General features: G+C 35.9%; 1 protein-coding gene across 1 annotated transcript in view; it reads right to left on the minus strand.

Moving 5' to 3' along the window:
• The window catches only part of rb (adaptor related protein complex 3 subunit ruby), a 103,120-nt gene extending 83,784 nt beyond the window's left edge, over positions 1-19,336 (minus strand). Inside the window, exon 1 of the mRNA XM_081734160.1 lies at positions 19,083-19,336. Coding sequence (XP_081590286.1) covers positions 19,083-19,189 — 107 coding nt within the window. The 5' untranslated portion in view covers positions 19,190-19,336. The remainder of the gene's footprint in view (positions 1-19,082) is intronic.
• Between the last annotated feature and the right edge of the window lie 234 nt (positions 19,337-19,570).

Consider the following 19,570-nt stretch of genomic DNA (forward strand, 5'->3'; position numbering starts at 1 on the left):
CAAATTATTTAAACCGAAAAAACCTGGTTTAAACCCAAAAAAAGTTTAAACCAAAAAAAGTTTTTTTTTGTTTTTTTCAATAAAAAACCATGGTTTTTGCCAACCCTGATTAATCTTTCTTTGCTGCCATAATATATTTATCCGAGTAATCTTCAGTCTCATTATAATGTGTAGTTACAACTCACTCACACCTGTATTGCAGAGTTAAGATACTGTTTATGAATGAAATAATCTACAATTGTAGGCTTTGAAGATTTCATTAGTATTCCTCCTAACAATCTGTCAGCTACTGATCTTGTAAGTCTTTACTATAGATTGTTCATTCCATATCTGGATTCAACAGTTTAATTCTTGTGATGAAAAGTATTTTCTCCTTAGGTTCGTTCTGATTCTTATCTTGCCATGAGTTAGGTCTGTACTCATGTGGTCTCATACAACTGTTAGCTGTTTATGTGCTGTGTGCTGCTTGGCAGTTATGCGGTCTAATTCAGTTTTTGTGTGATATATACTCTTCTGTTAGAGGTGTGTTTGTTGGGAATGCATTTTAACTTAATTGTGAAATAGTAAGAACAGCTACACTTTCTTTCTGGTCGGAAAATTTATGTAAAACGATGTAAGTTGAGTACCATTGTTTGTGATCAACGATTGAAAATCAGTTACGAATGTTACAACAGAAAATGTCCTTCCTATCTGAAACAAGTAAGTTCAAAATGGGTCATTTATTAATAAGCAAAAAATGGAAGTACTTCAAAATTCTGCTAATATCTTATATGTTTATTTCTGGTATTACCACACATGTTAATATTATTCATGAATGTTCATGCACGCGCAAATTAAGTTCCAGAACCTACGTAAACCGCAAGTGAACTATTCAATTCACTTTAAGATTTCAGGTATGTTGTTTACTTTTTCGTATATATTTTTAATTTTGATATATAGTTAGTGTTGGTGGAGTGTTAGAAGGGCTTGCCCTCAAGTATATAGTATAATAAGTGGTTTAACTATTATACAGTTCCACGTTTTGTGTACATAGTTCCGGAATTGATTCCTAGTGGGAGAGCACCAAAAATTTAATTTCAAGATCACTCACTTTCATTAATCATTCATCTCATTTGCCTTGAACAGTATGCTCGTGCAGTGTCAAATTATTTTTTTAAAATAGGTCTGTTACAAGGACGGCGATATAATGGTTAATCCTTGGTTCTTATAGTTTGTTGTATGCTTTTCCGAAGTCGGAAAATGTGATGGTTCTTGTAGTTTTTTCGTTATTTTTAACATTGCAAATTTTATATTTTGATTAATTTAGTAGTATGCTAGGAGAGAAAGTAGACATGGTTCGAAATTATCGACACTTCAAACAACCAATGTTACAAATAATTAACTAACTAACTCTATGGCCTATGAAACCCCAAGGTTCAATGCCGCGTTTACAAAAGCTCTCCCCTGACTTCTATCCTTAGCAGGGTGGATTGATTTAAATCAGTCTGATTTAAATCACGATTTTAATCAAGATTTAAATCACTTGATTTTTTTAATAAAAATCGTTGATTTAAATCAAATTTCGAAATAAATTAATTTAAAGTGAAAATAAGTAGAATCCCGTTTCTGTTCTGTTATTTCGATTATGGAAGATAATATTCATAATACAATGAGACTCCAATGTATGTACAACACAGTATGAAAACGAGTATCATGCAGAGGATGATTAGGGAAAATCCCGTTTTGAACGGGTAACGGGAGAATCCTGCTTTCTTCTCTTCGTAACATAGGGTGTTTAAATCGTTAACTATTCCAACAGAGAAATCACCATCGACATTTAAGACAAAAATTCTTTTATGTCCACGTCTATTTGTTTGTTTCCAGATAATAGGGGCGTATTTAGATGGGCCCGATCCCCTTTCCGAAACAATAAATAAATAAATAAATAAAACTTTAGGCGAAATTTATGTACTAAATACATAGAACGAAGTTCCTCGGGATCGTAATACGGCAAATTTTGGATGCGTTAAAATATCAAATAATACTTTTGATAAAGTGGATTCTTTCAAATATCTAGGATCAATATTTGAAACAGACGAAAACGATATCTACAAAGAAATTAAATGTCGACTAAAAGCAGAGAATTCATGTTATTATTCAGTTCAAAATCTCTTGTCGTCACGAATTCTGTCCAGGAATTTGAAGATTAAAATATATATGCTTGTTGTTCTCGGGGTGTCTAGAAGGAAGCATAATCAAATTCCCTGAGTTTCCCTGACAAAATTATAATTTTCCCTGACTGTCATTCTTTTTTTCTTAGTAACTCATGAAAAGTAACTTATATTTAAATCATGAAAATGAAATCTTTCAGTTTTACGTCCTACGATTATGCCAGTTAGGCTAAAGGAGACGGTGATGATGAGTAATGAATGAAATGAAGAAAGCGGGAGGAAACGGGAGAACCCCGAGAAAACTCACGACCACGGTGTTTGTCCACCACAAAGTTCACACGGTGCAAGCTGGGATCGAACCAGGGAACCCAAGCACCAGAAGTGAACGCTCTACCAGTGAGCCATTGCGCCCCTAACTTATATTTAAAGTGAACTGTAAGTTTTCACCATTGTTTATATGCTTATACAATATTCTACAGACGTACAAACGAACCAATTCATTTACCTGTAATTTATGACTATTTTAGTGGCATTTCTTCACCCCTCACAGCCTGGGAAAGATTTTTTCCTGATACACAATGAAATTCCCTGACATTTTCCCTAACCCTGCAAATTCCCTGACTTTCTCTGACTGGTAGACACCCTGCTTCTGTATGGTTGTGAAACATGGTCGCTTACTATGAGGGAAGAACGTAGACTGAAAGTATTTGAGAACAAGATCCTGAGACGAATATTCAGACCCAAGAGAAGCGGGAATGGGGGAAACTTCATAACGAGGAACTACTTAATTTTTACGGTTTATCAAACATTGCTAGAGTCATCAAGTCTAGGAGACTCAGGTGGGCAGGTCATGTAGCCAGGATGGAAGAAAATAGGAACACTTTCAAATTCTTAACTGGAAGACCAATCGGAAAACGACCATTAGGAAGATCTAGGCGCAGATGGGATGACAATATTAAGATGAATCTCGCAGAAATAGGAATACAAAATAGAAACTGGATCCAGTTGGCTAAGGATAGAAGTCAGTGGAGAGTTTCCGTGAACGCGGCATTGAACCTCCGGGTTCCATAGGCCATAGAGTTAAACAGTTAATTTTGGGCGAAATTTATGTACTTTACATGTATTTCGTGCCGCTGGATAGTTTCGATGTTTTAAAAAATATACTCCTGCCAAATATCAGGAACTTTCGTGAAAAGAAAAGTGTTATGTTGATAAACGTTGCTGTACGTTTTTTCCTTAATGCTTAAGAAATATTGTTTCGGATTGAAATAGGTTAACGATTGAGGATTAATTCGAAATTAAACCAAAATACTTTCACTTAAATGGCATAATTGTCATTTAATATTAATTCCTAATGTTTTTTCTCCAGTTCGCGACTTGTATTATACGAGGAGAAAGATTTGATTTAAATCAAAAAAATCGATTTAAATCAAAAAAATCTACAAAAATGATTTTTATTAAAAAAATCATGATTTTTTTCCACCCTGATCCTTAGCCAACTGGATGCAGTTTCAACTTTGCATTCCTATTTCTGCGAGATCCATCTTAATATTGCCCTCCCCCCCCATCTGCGCCTAGATCTTCCTAATGGTCGTTTTCCGATCGGTCTTCCAGTTAAGACTTTGAAAGCGTTTCAACTTTCTTCCATCCTGGGCTACATGACCTGCTCACCTAAGCCTAGACTTGATGACCCTAACAATGTTTGGTAAACCGTATAAATTATGTAGTCCCTCGTTATGAAGTTTCCACTATCCCCGTTCCCATTTTTCTTGGAAACGAATATTCGTGTCAGGATGTTGTTCTCTAATATTTTCAATCTATGTTCTTCCTTCCGAGTAAGCGACCACTTTTCGCAACCATACAGAACAACAAGCATGATTATCGTTTTATATATTTTAACCTTCAAATTCCTTGACAGAATTCGCGACAAGAAATTTTGAATTGAATAATAACACGAATTCCCTGCTTTTAGTCGACATTTAATTTCTTCGTGAATATGGTTTTCGTCTGTTAATGTTAATCCTAGATACTTGAAAGCATCCACTTTATCAAGAGTACTATTCGATACTTTAACGCATCCATAATTTGCCGTATTACGATCTCGACGAACTTCCATGTATTTAGTTTTTTCTGCATTTCTATTGTTCCCCTATCATGCGCTATTAAATTTTTATCAGCATACGCCGTAACCTGGTGAACACCATTCAACTCTACGCTCTGGTTGCTATCTTTGATTTTCCTTATAGCGTATTCCAGAACAAAGTTGAATAATAATGGCGACAACGCATCTTCTTGTTTCAGGACATTCTCGACGTGGAAGCTCGTGGACAAAAATCTTTCTACCCTGGCTTTACTTTGGGATTCATTTAAACATATCTTCATTAATCTAATTACCTTTTTCGGTATTCCAAATTCTGTAAGAAAGTTGTATAATGTTTCTCTCCTAACCGAGTCGTAAGCCTCTCTAAAATCAATAAATAGTTGACGTACCGGGGTATGCCACTTCTTTTCGAGTATTTGTCGAATGGTAAATATCTGGTCGATAGCTGATCGATTTCGTCTAAATTCGCACTGATAATCTCCAATAATTTGATCTGTGTATGGGGTCAATCTTGCTAATAGAATGTTTGAAAGGATTTTATAGGATGTTGACAGAAGGGAAATGCCTCGACAATTATTACGATCAGTTTTGTTGCCTTTGTTGTGAATTGAAATAATGATTGATTCTTTCCACTCTTGTGGCAATTCTTTTTCGTACCAGATAAGGAGAATGAGTCTATGTATCTTGTTCCACCATTTTTCGTCTCCAGCTAAAATTAACTCAACCGGAATTTCGTCTACACCCGGATATTTGTGTTTTTTTTTTGTTTTTTTTTTTAATTATAGCGATTTCTACTTCTATTCGGTTAGGTTCTGGAATATACGGTTCTGCGGTGTGTATTTCCCTTTCTCTATGTATGTTAGTTTTTGGCTATGTGTTAAGCAAATCGTCGAAATAATATTTTCCATCTATTTAAGATGCTATCTGTATCAGTGAGAACTATTCCGTCAGCTTTCTTTAATATATAAGCAACGAGGTTGATAGTAGGGATGGCCACAAAGTTCCGGTTCCGGCGGAACCGGTTTTCAGAACTGGTTCCAGATCTGGATCTGAAAACCCGGTTCCAGATCTGGATCTGAAAACCCGGTTCCAGAACCGGATCTTAGGAACCGGTTCCAGGCCTGGATCCGAAAGCCCCCAAAGACCCGTAAAGGAGGCCCAAAGTTCACCTTCAAAAAAAAAAAAAAATTGCAAAGAGGACCATGCGCTTGTGCCCCCAGAAAAATTTTTGGTAAAGCAGTGGGTGTTTAGCCAAATGAGTTGGCCAGTTCGCCTGTTTAGCCAATAAGTTTGCCAGTTACCCAGTTTATTTAGCCAAATGAGACAAGCTGCCGCCGCCTGGGCGCCTCCCTGTCGCTTCCACCATTTCATTTAGCACACTGTTCACAGCCTGCCAGCAGCTCGGGTTTAGCATAGGGATGGTCACAAAGCTTCGGTTCCAGCGGAACCGGTTCTTGTAGATCCGGTTTTCAGAACTGGTTGCAGACCTGGATCCGAAAAATCGGTTTCGGAACCGAATCCGTTCAGACCCGAAAACCGGTTCCACCAGGAACCGGTTCTGGCCATCCCTAGTTGATAGCCCTCCTTACATTCGTCGATCCCCTTATGCATGTCCCGAATGTTTTTATTTTAACTATTATCTTCAAGTTCCTTAATTTTAGCTTTTAAAAAATCGAGTTTTTTTGTTCTAAATTTTTCCGCCTGATGTCTACGAAATTTTGTGTAATTGTCTTATTCGGATTTTGTAGCCAACGTAATTTTGCCTGTTTTCTCTTCTCTGCTAGTTTAATGCGTTCCAGGTCGAACCATGGTTTGTTCCTACGTATTTCCGCGAGTCCCAATTTTACTTTTGCTGAAATTTTAATGCTATCTAATTTCAATCCAAGTATCCTCAACACTAGTGCACTCCGAATCTTCTAAAACCGAGAATCTATTCGAAACTTCAATTTGGTATTCCTTTCTTACCTGACTCTCTTCTAATTTCTTTAAATCATATCTCTCCGTTTTCAGACATTGAATATTTCCTTTATTCAACGATAATCTCTCTTTTACTATCGTTGCTACCAGATACTGATCAGTGTCACAATCAGTCCCTCTAAACGACTGAACATCAATTATGCTAGATTGTCTTCTTCTATCTACTAAAACATGATCAATTTGATTATGTTTTTTTCCGTCTGATGAGGTCCAAGTGTATCTATGAATGTCGTGATATGGGAATTTTGTATTCTTCACGATAAGGTTTTTGGATGTTGCAAAGTTCACGAGTCTAACACCGTTGTCATCGTTAAAAATAATTAAGAAAGAATTAGAGCTGGAACCATCATTATTTCTAGCAGATTCCATTTATGAAGAATTGTTCCTTAGGATTCGATTCATTGAATGAAGTACATACAGTAAAGATTTGCCACTGATTTTGTAGTAGTAAGCATACGTTGGTAGTTAAGCGTTATTTTAGCCCTAAAGCAAGTCATTTCGGAGTTACCGCTTCTGAAAGTTTTCTAGTTATGCCTTTAGGGCCTAAGCTCGTGTTTCGTGGTGGCGGGTGAGATTTTTGTTGCAAACTTTGATTACTATTTCAGAACACTGATGCTAATAAAATTATTTTAAAATAATAAATTTTCGAAAAGTAATGTTTGAAAAACACTTCATGTTGTGCTAACTTTAGAATATTTTCTGCAAGTCTATGCAGTTGGTTGTTTTTGAGTCAATAATTTATTCAAGAAAGGTAATATTTGGGGCGTTCACAATGGATCCAAATCAATTTTCAATAAAGTTCAGTTTTGTTCATCAAATGAATTCTATTTCAAAACGTAATATCTTCGCAGTCGAGAGTCCAAAATAAATGTAACTAAAACCATGCGAAATGGCGTGGGACAGTTTCATATGACAGCCGCTAGACACGGGGCGTCAATGGGACAGGAAGGCAACCGCCCCCATCCCCACTCTGGATATCAGATTTTGGGGGCAGTAATACAATTTTAGAAATCTCTTGATAAGCAAAGTCCAACAGAACAAGCTTGAGGTCTTTATACCGAATAAATACGGAGAGACTACAGATGATTAAAACTGGAAAGTTGCTTAGGCCCAATTTCCAGAATTTTAAGCAGGTCCGAAACTCAAAAGGAGAGCCACCTTTGGAATCCTTGGGCCAAAAAATATACAAGAGAGCAATATAGGCCTATAGCTCTTTACGGCCGACGGAAATTGATTATAACTGATCAAAATCCGTATTTATTCGCTGTAAGGACTTCAAATTTTTTATGTTGGACTTTGCTCAGCAAATGGTTTCTAAATCTGCATTATTGTCCCCAAAATCTGAAATTCAGGTTAAGGGGCAGATGATCTCTGAACGAACGCCCCTCTCTAGCGGCAATTATATAAGATTCTAGATTGCATCTTGTCATGTAGTTTTTCTTTCATCCCGGATTCTTGGTTGTGAAAATATGATGTTTTCCGTTGGTGTATTCTTTTGTACACACCCTACATTTCTTTAACGTAATTATGCACAATTGACTATGGCATTCGGAGCTTGACTTGTTAATCATTCTCACGCTGCAGCGTACACAATATAATGTTAACATCTTAAATATATGAGCAGGAAGGAGGGAATTAACCCTCTTCCCCCATTCCATCAACGCCCTTGTCTAGAGGTTGTCCTATAAAACTCTAATCCACACCCTTTCACGTGGTTTTTGTTTAATTTATTTCGTACCCTTGGCTACGAAGATACTACGTTTGTTGAGCAAAAGTGAACCCTTCTGAAAATGGACTTGGAACCTTTGTGCTCTATCCATAACATCCCATATCTAAAAATATTTGATAAAAACTGAGTTGGAGCCAATTTAACCTGCAACCTAAGTTTGTTCGAAACGCATAAAATTAGTTTATTACAATCTTGCATCAGTAGCAAGGCTATATGAGACAGGCCTTTTTGTTTAAAGTGGGATCCGAACCACTAGTCGGATCGCAATCAAAATCTATAGAGCAAATTCTGGCTTCTCGTGCCTCTACCCTCAAAATTTAATGTTAATAAGACCGAATATTGCACCCTGTAGCATGGTACATACATACTGACAGACGAACAAGTTGTCCCAGACACTGACGTTCGGCACTGACGTTACAATAAGTATCACGCTTTTTGGTTAGTTAATGGTAAACTTTAATGGCGGACTGCCATACCTTGCGCTTTGTCGCCTGGTCCCTCCATACAAGCTACGACAAAGTGTAAAGTGTTTAAGAAAATTTAGAACTGAAGTGGGGAAGAGGGACGAAATAAAATTTTCATAATATAATGAAAAATATATTGTTGATACAAAATTAAGTCTTACCTGAAGTTTCCAGTTGCATCTGAACCACAATCACTGACGTTAGAATCATCACAAGCAATTTTCGGATCAACACTTTTACCACTTCTTTGGGTTTCCAGTTTCTTCACAGCATTGCATTTATCATAATGATTCTTCATTCTTTGAACTAAACCAACCATTTCTTTCTTACACCTTTTGCAACGAGCTCGTATGGTCGTTTTCTTATCTGATGGAGTTTGAGTTACCAGTACTTTAATAAATTTGCTCCAAATGATGCCCTTTTTTCTTCCCGTAAAACTCATATTAAACGATTCCAAACTCTACGGAGACTGAGAAAATACATGTACTGTATCAACGAATGCCTGCCTAGGATTGCCAGACGTGCCGGTTTTCGATGCAAGAATTGACTGTCCCGAAAAGGGCTTTCAGGATGCCCGTTTGTCCCGGTTTTGTGAATTTATCTTCAGTTCTTGAGTATAATGCTAACGTGAAAAGGGTATTCTTTCTCTCATGAATGTGCACTGAACAAAGGAAAGAAATCGTCCCCATGTGTCAACAATTGAGGGAATAATTAAATGTGTACTCAATTATGGAATGATCTACTTAGAATTCTTTGATTATGTAAGTCAACGGCGAAATTATCTTTGCAGGGCTTCTAAATCAGATAAATATCAGAAGTGAGAGTAATAACTTGAATATGAGTAGCTTATTGACTTTACTATAGATAGTATAACCTCCCCCTTCCGAACTATATTCGACCAAAAATGGGGTAGGTCTTGACTTTTGACCTTATTTTAGGAAGAATATCGGTGACCCCCCTCCCCAAGAACCTTACCCCTCTCAGATCCCATCGATCGGGAAGGGTATTCGAAGTGTCCCTACAAGGTTTCGTGCAAATCGGCCAAAAACAAAAAAAAACTTTTGCCTATCGGAATTAACTCTAAGTGTAATAGTATTTATAATTTTAGTGATTTAAACTTAGACATAAACGCGTAATACAGAAACAAAATGACAATGTATCGTTCCCCTCCAGGGACACCAGCTAGAGACCAGTCACCACTAAATCCTACAGTACGCCAAACTAGGACGGAAGAAACAGAACAAAGAAAACTAGCGAGAGAAGAATGCACAACATCAGAACAATCAACTAAGAGAAACACCTTAGAAGATACAGGATTCGACACAATGGGGCAATTGGAGCAAGAAATGAATTACATAGAAAATCTCTTAGATTGGAAAAAGATAGGAAGATCCCACGTTGAGAAACTAAAAAAGAGGGCCATAGTATGGTTTAAGGACAGGGCACAGCTTTTAGGACAACTAGACTAAATGGAGAAAATAAATAGTAAACTTTAGGACAACCTCCAGAAAGAAAAACTAATAACAGAGATGAAAATGATGTCAGGCCAGAAAGGGAGCCGCATTGAAGAGAAAAAACAAATTTAAGAGTTACGACAAATAAACGTGAAATTAGAAAAGGAAATAGAGGAGCTAAAAGAGGAAAAAACAGAAATTAAGAATGACAGAGACAGGCAGTATAAAAGATTGGAAACAGAAATTCAAGAACTCACAAAAAACAGAAATGAACTAAAAACGCAACTACAAGAAAAAACAAGGAAGCTAAATAAATTAGAAGATGAACATAAATACCTAACAAAAAACTTGAAGAAAAAAAAGAACTAAAATACACAACAAACTTTCGGACGAGCATAGATATCATGGGAACAACAAAGAAACATATAGGAATAAAATCGAAGAATTAACAGACAAACAGAAGACGGGCACAGACATAGTTATACATGAAATACAAACGCTAACCAAAAAGATTGAAGAAAGGCATGAAAGAACAGAAAAAACGGAAACTGACGACAAACAACAACTATGGACAGACGTAATTAAAAAAAAAAAAAAAAAAACTACTGAAAAAGAACTGAAGATACAGGAAATGCAAGCAAAAACAAAGCCAGCCTTGAAAATAAAACTGAATCAAGGAGAGACATCAAAGCAAACAGCGGAAAGATTAACAGGAGTTATTGATCCACGAAAAAAGAAGTTAAAGATAACTGGTTTAAGAACTACCAGAGATCTGATAGTACTTGAAACCGCAACGAAAGAAGACATTAGGAAAATAATGGGTAAAGAAATAAGGAAAAACTTCAAGCGCGAGGAAACTAAGAAGAAAAACCCGCTGATGATCATATATGGGTTTACCGTCTGAATTAAAGGATGAAGAACTACTGAACAGAATTTCGATGAAAATGAGATGGAAGAAGCCAAAAAGAAAAATGAAATGAAATCTTTGAGTTTTACGTCCCACGGTTATGCCGGTTAGGCTAAAGGAGACGGTGATTATGAGAAATGAATGAAATGGTGGAATGAAGAAAGTGGGAGGAAACGGGAGAACCCCGAGAAAACCCACGCACACGGTGTTTTAAATAAAAGAGAGATAAAGAAACACAAACATAAGATACAAAAGAAAATGAAAAATCGAAAATAAAAACTGAAGAAAACGAAATGGAGTAGTTAACAGAAAACGTAAGGGGAAAGGAGAACTGGAAACACTTCTAGAAAATAGAAAAAAGAAATTTAACGAAGAGAATTATAAATGTATGCAACAGACCCCGAACATTAATGAATCACTTGTCCACGGTGAAGAAAAATATCTTTTCCCCATTGAAGAAAATCCAAGATCCGGAAGTTTCAAGTACAGAAAATACTGCAGTAAAACCATTAAATGAAGAATTTTAGTAAATAATATACAATTATACGAAAACATAAATCATATGTATAGGCTAGCAAAATTGGAAGAAAATCAAATCTTAATGACTGCACTCAGACAGATAGTAAGAGATATTCATATAAATGGAAGAACTTTCCAACCTTGGAGGAAGCCGATAGAATTGAATTGCGAATTTATGATCTCCCAGCAAACGGATGGGAGTTACTTGATCTAATGGATAAGGTGTTTCAGAGACGAGGGATATACTGGACGTTAGAAAATGTTTACGAACAACTGGTGCGTGCGCATGGTAGAGTATACTTCGACCTAACGAAATCAGGAACGGATGCCTACATATATACGATATGGATAAAAATCAGAAGTATTTGAAAATTATGCAAAATAACGCACAAGGAAGTAAAATAGCCACAATGGAACTTAGAAGACTAACAGAAATCCGAAAGATTGATATGGTAGCAATACAAGAACCATATTTACTAAAAGGGAAATTAACAACCTTTCCAGCAAGCTTAAAAATAATGTACGGAGGACAGGAATCTAAAACAGCTATAGTTTTCATGAATAGAGAAATTCAAGTACTTAAACTAACCCGATATACTAACAATTGGATAAGAACAACTGAAGTTAAGTGTGGAAACATGAAATTCTGGTTAATAAATGCGTATTTCCAATATAGCTTAGAAACACGTGACTTCATAGACAAAGTTCAAGAGATAATATGGCAGAGGAATAATACGGAAACATTTATCCTTGCCGATACAAATGCAAAATCAATCTTATGGGGTGCCCCAGAAACAGATGATAGAGAAGAAATGTTGAAGATTTTGTAATGCAAAACGGACTTGTAATCTCAAACATCGGAAACAGACCAACTTTTGTAGGGAATAGAGGCAGCTCTCATATTGATGTGACATGCGGAACATTTGAAATAACAAGTAGGATTGAAAATTGGCAGATTGGAGATAAACTCACTCTCAGCGACCACGAAATAATACTATTTGATATGAAAATTTAAAAAAAAAAATGGAAAAGAACAAAAAAATTTTAATATAGCTAAGACAAATTGGACTACTTTCAAGAACAAATTAAATCTACCCCAAATAAATGAAGATGAAAACTTGACGGAAATAATCAACGAAATTGAACAAGCAACAAAAAATCTTTAAAAGAGGCTACTCCGGAAAGTCAAGAAAGAAGAGTATATGAAGACTTTTGGACACTTAAACTACAAAGATTTAAAAGACTTGCAACGTCAGCCCGGAAAAGTTATCAAGCAACTTATAACCAAATACTAAAAGGAAGATTAAAAAGATGTAGAAACGCAAAGAATAGATATAAGGAAGCAATACTAGAGGCTAAAAAAAGAAGTTGGGATCTTTACCTCAAGAAAAATACTGAAATAGATCCATGGGCTGTACCATACAAACTCATAAAACAAAAAATAAACCCATTAGTATTAAATACAGTCAAGAAATTAGATGGATCATACACCTCAAACAGAGAAGAAACTCAAAAAGTTTTAGCGAACAAATTTTTTCCCAGAGATGAAAACAATAACGGCACAGAAAGAAACACAGTACTAAGAAACAAAATGGGTGAACAACATACAGGAACCGTACCAGAATCGGACAAAGTCAATAACGAAGAAATAGAAAAGATCTTTAGAAAACTTAAAAACAACAAATCTCCGGGTATAGATGGCATCAAAAACGAAATATACGAGAAGACTATAAGATTTATGGGTCCCCTACCTAACGAAGCTTTTCAATCTACTAATAAAGAAACAAGAAATTCCAGAGCCGTGGAAAGCATCAAAATTAATTATTCTCTCAAAAGGACCAGAAAGGGATCCATCCGAAGTAAACTCACACAGGCCCATATGCTTATTAAAAAATATATCAAAAATTTTTGAGAGAGTTATATTAAGAGAGTTACATTAAACACAATCCAAAAATACAGAAACGTAACTGAAGACAACTACAATTTGGATTCAGAGTAGGAAAATCAACAGAAGATGCCATAAATACTCTTTTAGGTGATATCAAAGAAAAGATATACGAAAAGAAATATGTATTAGCGCTCTTCATTGACATAGAAAGAGCATTCGATAATTTATGGTTTCCATCCTTGATTAAAAATGTAAAAAATTGGAAATACCAGAATACTTACTGAATCTGATAAGAAACTATCTAGAAAACAGAAAAATGATAATACCCAATGAAGTGAGCGACATAGTAATTAAAACAGGATCAATATTAGGACCCCTATTATGGGACATAGAATTACAACCATGCTTGGAAAAAATAAACAAAAAGCAAGTCGATAAAATAGTGGCATTCGTCGATGACGTCGTAGTAACAACATCAGGAAACAGCCGAAAGGAGTTAGAAGAAAAAGTTTAAAAAGATAATAGAAACGAAGAATGGAGTATGGAAAGTAAATTAAGGATATCATCAAAGAAAACCAAATATCTAATTTTCGGAGCCAAAAAACTACAAAGAAATCCGACCATAAAATTAAATGAAGTAGGAGTAGAACGAGTGCCAAGCATAAAATACCTTGGCATAATGCTAGACGATACACTAAAATTTGATGAACATTTGAAATTTATAGTAAAAAGGAAACAGTGTAGCGAATAAATTGACCACTATTGCAAGAAACAGATACAGGCTACCATTAAAAATACTAAGACTATAGCGCGAAACTATTTTATCAGCTACATGGCGTACGCATTGAGCGTTTGGATTGATAGACTATTTAGAAATAAGATCTACAAAAACGAAATCATTAGCCACAAAGAAACCTATTAATCAGAATGTATGGAGCTTTTAACACTATTTCGCATAGCGCACTCTGTATAAGCCTTGGTATCCAACCAATGAACTATGTGTTATTGCAAAAGGTAACTAATTACTGGTTAAGAAAAGAAGAGAAACGGAAAATTAGAGAAATTTTTAACAGGGATCTAAAAGATGGGAAAGAAATTAATGACAACATAATACAACTATGGGATAAAGAATGGCAGGAATACAGTGGAGCGCAACGATTACATAGAATCTTTCCTAGCATCGTCGAAACTAAAAATAAATCACTTAAATCCAACAAATGGATTGGTTCATTATCTATCAGGCCATGGACCATACGAACAACACCTCCACAGAATCAAGTTAAGACCCAGCCCAATGTGTGAATGCGGAGAAGAAGGAACTCCTGAGCATCATGTCATGTGGTGTCCATTATTAGAAGAAATTTTAGAACTAAGAACTCAAATAAGGGAAAAACCGCTGAAAGAAATAATAGAAGTAGAGGAAGACTGCAAAATATTGGAAAATCTGACAAATGAATACTCCGAACTAAGACGAAAAACTTACAGAAGAAGAATAAAAGGATGAGTGCAAGTGGAAGAATGTGTGAAGAAGTCCTCGGACCGGAGAAAAGACTCCTGAAACCCAAGCATTGGATTACCGTGCTTTCGCCGAGGACCAGAATGCATGCTGCACCTCCAGCCTCTCGGTTTGGAAAGGAACTCAGGTGCAAGAGTAAATGTTGCGTGAGTGCACGAGTAGAGGTGAAGCGAGGATAGTGTATCAGAAAGAAAACATAGAGCAACTCTCGCCAATAGGACGGTCCATCCCGGGCGTGCCGGCCGAAGGATAAAACAGACCAGGGCCTGCACTAAGTGCTCTGAGTGGGCCCTGGACCTCAAGCTAGCACAAATAGGTGGAAACTAGCATTGATACGCAACTGAGAACACTAAACCATCAAAGCAAAAGTACCAGGAAACGCTTAAATAGAAGCATGTGAAAATTAAAACTTTGAAAATGTGAAAATTTAGATAAAAGTAAGTGTAGTATGTGTGTTTTTTAGTGTAAGTATTAGTTGAAGGTTGGTGATTTCATCAGAAGCAGTCAGTGTCAATGTCTGTAGTGAGTGTAATGTAGTGTTGATGTAGGATAGTGAATAGAGGTCAAATATACAGGTGAAAAACCAGTGTAAAAAGTGCAAATGTGAAATAGAACACACAGGAGAGAAATGCAGGCAGAAACCAGAGAAACCAAATATAAAGAGTGAAAACCTGAAGAAAAGAAGATGACCAAAAGGTAAACGCCAAAACACAAAACATACGACATACAAAACAATACACACCCAACAAACTCAATAAGACAAAAAACACACAAAATCTTACAAGACTAGAAATGAGAGTAGAGTTAAGCAAATATTAAGTTTAGATATTTTTGTTTCCTTTTTTGTTCTTTTTTTATCTTTTATTTTTTTGTCCAATCCCTTGTTTTGGTTTCATGTCCTTTTTCCCTTCCCTTTCCTTCTTCAAAATTATGAAATAAATAAACCTAAAAGAGAAATCATTCGCAATGATGATACTTCACCGGATTTGAATGCTCAAGACACCGGCTGAGCGAATGAGCGAACTATAGATAGTATAATGTTCTGAAAATAAAACTCATATATGATATTCGTTCAATACAACATAGTGACAGTATTACCATATATATAAAGGGAGAGCGCGAGAAGCTGGAAAAGTCAATGTATTGGCCTAAGGGTGGATGAGTTTGGCTACTGTATTGTTTTAAACTTCCATTCTGCTACATCAGACATTTCTTGACGTGCTTGGAAGAGGTGCCTACAGAAACGTTCTTTTAAATTTCCGCTTTTATTTTTATTGTTTCAAACAGGACTTACAGTGACAAAATCCATTAGCTTCTGCATTTTGGTTTTGGAAATCATATTAACTTCACCTGTTACGATCTAACGGAAAAGTTCTGGACAGGCCCGTATCCACGGGGGGCTAGGGGGGCAAGCCCCTAAATTTTTGCTGGCCCCTTCAAAATTTTCACAGTTGGCTCGCAAATGAGCTATAATATGGTTAGAACGCCCCCTCTACATTTTTAGGCTCGCTACGAGCCTGGTTCTATAAGTTTCAAACAATACCGTAACAAGGGGAAGGGAATTTAGAACGCCTCGAAAAAATATTGTGTAATAGCAAATCCCGTGTTCTTAGGAAGAGGAATTTTAGGCTTTTGCTCGCTATATTACTTTCGCAAATTAATATGAGTCTGAAAAATCTCTTAATGTGTTTTATACATTTCATGTGAAGAATTTGTTTCATTTTTCGAACAATTCACTGCTTGGATTGCAAGAATAATATGGAAGGTTACCTGAGTATGTATCACATACAGATCTGTAGTTTTACATAAAAAGTTTCATTTGAAATCCCAGTTCAACGATTACAGAAGTAAGTTGTCTTTAATACAATTTCCTATGTGAACAAATATTATATCTAAATATGCTAAAATGCATTCAATAGTTTTGGATTAGTTGTTTTCCTTTATCTGATAAAATTTTCACTAATTTTCAGGTTAAAATTCCGTAACAACTTACTCTAGCACAAGAAGTGGCAGTTCAAACACACAAAGGTGTATGTCTTGTTAATTTTGATACTGGATTTTGTTCTGCCACGCTTTTGGAGAACCTGTAAGTCTGTAAAGAGATTTGCTTTTTGTTTATCGTTCTGAATTTATATTGTATTTGTATTTCTTTTGGAGTAGTGTTTCTGACTCAGGTAATGACGCAATAAAGAAAAAGTAGGCCTATGTCTTCAATCATAAATGGAAAGGTATGTCGTACTTGGCACAGTATTTAGGACTTGTTAAAGATAACAAATCGGAATTCGGAATAAGGGACGCCAGGCAGCTTTTCTTATGTTACCTTCTCACATTCTTTATACAACTATAGTGATTCTTCCTTTTCATTAACTATATGTAAAATGAATTGAAAAATTGTAAGTGGTAAGCTAGGAAACACAGATAATGAATTGATTCTGGCAAAATGAGTAGGAACCCTGACATTATATATAATTTGAAATTGGTGTCCCGGTTTTTCGCTTACAAACCCTATGCCTGCCACATTTTAATTTGAGAACCGTAATTTAGCAAATAACCTTTTGTTTGTTTTCTGAATACAACACAAAAATTTGTCTCTATGATAATTATTTTATTTATTTTTAACATCAGTTCTACAAGTACTCGAACCTTCGACTACGACACTTTCTCACAAGTTAACTGAGAAGCATTTAAACAATACAATATACGTTAAAAATAAAAAGAAAAAAAGAGAGAAAATAAATTGTAGATCACCACATTGACCTGCTGTAACCACGAGAAATCAAAATATTCACATGGGAAGAAAATAGCCTTCTGAATGGGGAGCACTTTTGACAATTTTCTATCTCTGGCAGATTTTTTTACAAATATAAAATAAAATAAAAATAAACATATGTTAAAAACGTCTTAAAAATACATTTGGTTAAAACAAAATGTTTAAAACTTATCAAAATATATTTTAATCTAAATCAACTGTTTAAAACAAGTTTCAAACATTTGTTTCAAATAAAACAACCCTTGCGTATACCCACCACCGCTGACGCGCCTGCTTCCTACGGACGCACTCCCTCCCTAGCCGCTCGGGGCCCCCTCTTACGCTCCTGCCCTAACTCGGTTAGATAATATTCATGCTTTGCAGTTGCTACCTAGCACAAGTTGGTGAGTGTTTTATGCAATACTTTTTATGCCATACGTTTACACTTTATTTCGAACAATAATCACTACCAAGTATGCAAAGGTCACAACCTGATATTTTGGAGAAGAAACTATATAACTTTTTTTTTTTTTTTTTTTTTCGATTTTCCTGTGGTCCAACGATACAGCAGCAACGCCTCTTCATGCACAGATCACCGGCGCACACCCACAAAATTCACCCTCCACGAACCGGAATAGACAGAAATCCTTTTTGAACTTGTCATTTCCATGGTATTTAAATCACAAATTTATTATAAACCCGCACGCCACTGGCGTGTAGCAGCCTTATAAAACATTTTTTGTCTGTTTTGTTTTGAATTGTTAGGATAACGCTGCGGAAAACTTTACAATATACGCTCCAGCTGCACAACGATAAGTAGGCCGCTTTAAGAGCATAGTAGAATAGAGAACGGTAGTGTAGCGTAAAATAGGGACAAGTAGGGTCGAGAAATTAAATGCATTTCTTAAGTTTTACGTCCCACGATTATGCTGGCTAGTCTAAAGGAGACGGTGATGATGAGAAATGAATGTAATGGCGGAATAAAGAAAGTGTGAGAACCCCAAAGAAACCCACGCACACGGTGTTTGTCCACCACAAAGTTCACTTGGCGACAACAGGGTTTGAACCCGGGACAAGTAAGGTAAGGATAAGGACCGGTCAGCTTAAGGTTAGGGAAGTTATGATCCATTTTCAGAAAATTAAATGTAATTTTTCGAGTGAGTATACCAGCTGGAACGGGAATTGTCAACTTAACAGAAACGTTGTACTTATAGCTACAACATTCAGCCTTCCTAAAGTTAACATTCACTGATAAATATAACGGGCCTTATGCAGTATCGTTCTAACGCGTCATTAGTGCCATACTAAAGAGTTCCACTAACATATATTTCTTGCAGTAGTCAGACCTTTACTATGACGGTAATCATATGTAAAACGACTCTGCTGCATAAGGCCGAACAACTCTAAAATAAGATTCCTGAATGTAAGATTGTCAAAATAATAATAATAATAATAATAATAATAATAATAATAATAATAATAATAATAATAATAATAATAATGTTAGATACGGTACGCATTGAATATTTATACGGGTTACTATTCTGAACCGATTATAATAGTTATCAGAAGTAGTTTAGGTCAAGTTAGGAAAATAGATCTTGGAGGATTAAAGGAAATAAACTTACTTCTTATAATCTGAATGAAAGAATCCTCCTGAGGCAGGATCCGCAGCATATTCTGCATCTCCAGCTGATGGAGGTCTATCATTGCTGTATGAACCGTTGTTCGACATTTTGTTTATATATATAACACAATCCAAATGCTTTTAATAAGCTTTCACATACAGATACTTCCTATAATGTCCATAATATGCTATGTTTGTCCATTGCTCTGCTGGCAACTCTTCACGCTTTCAACACGATCTTCTTCTTTTTCTTCTCCAATATCTTCAGAACTAAACAATATAATAATATATTTTGTCTTCTTCTTCTGCGGTGCTTCTTGCCTTATGGGGCGTTTACACTTAGTCGATTTAGTCGCACGACTAAATCGACTCGCTGCATTTGCCACTAAATCGAAGCAACTAGGCCGAATCAGATTGATGGATGTGTTCAATTATTTCAACCACAGAAAATAGAACGTCTTTTAATTCAGTTGCCAGTCGATTAGTCGC

The sequence above is a fragment of the Thermobia domestica genome, chromosome 12 (genome assembly GCF_964235325.1).
Source record: "Thermobia domestica chromosome 12, izTheDome1.hap1.1, whole genome shotgun sequence".
In the NCBI taxonomy this organism is placed as follows: domain Eukaryota; kingdom Metazoa; phylum Arthropoda; class Insecta; order Zygentoma; family Lepismatidae; genus Thermobia; species Thermobia domestica.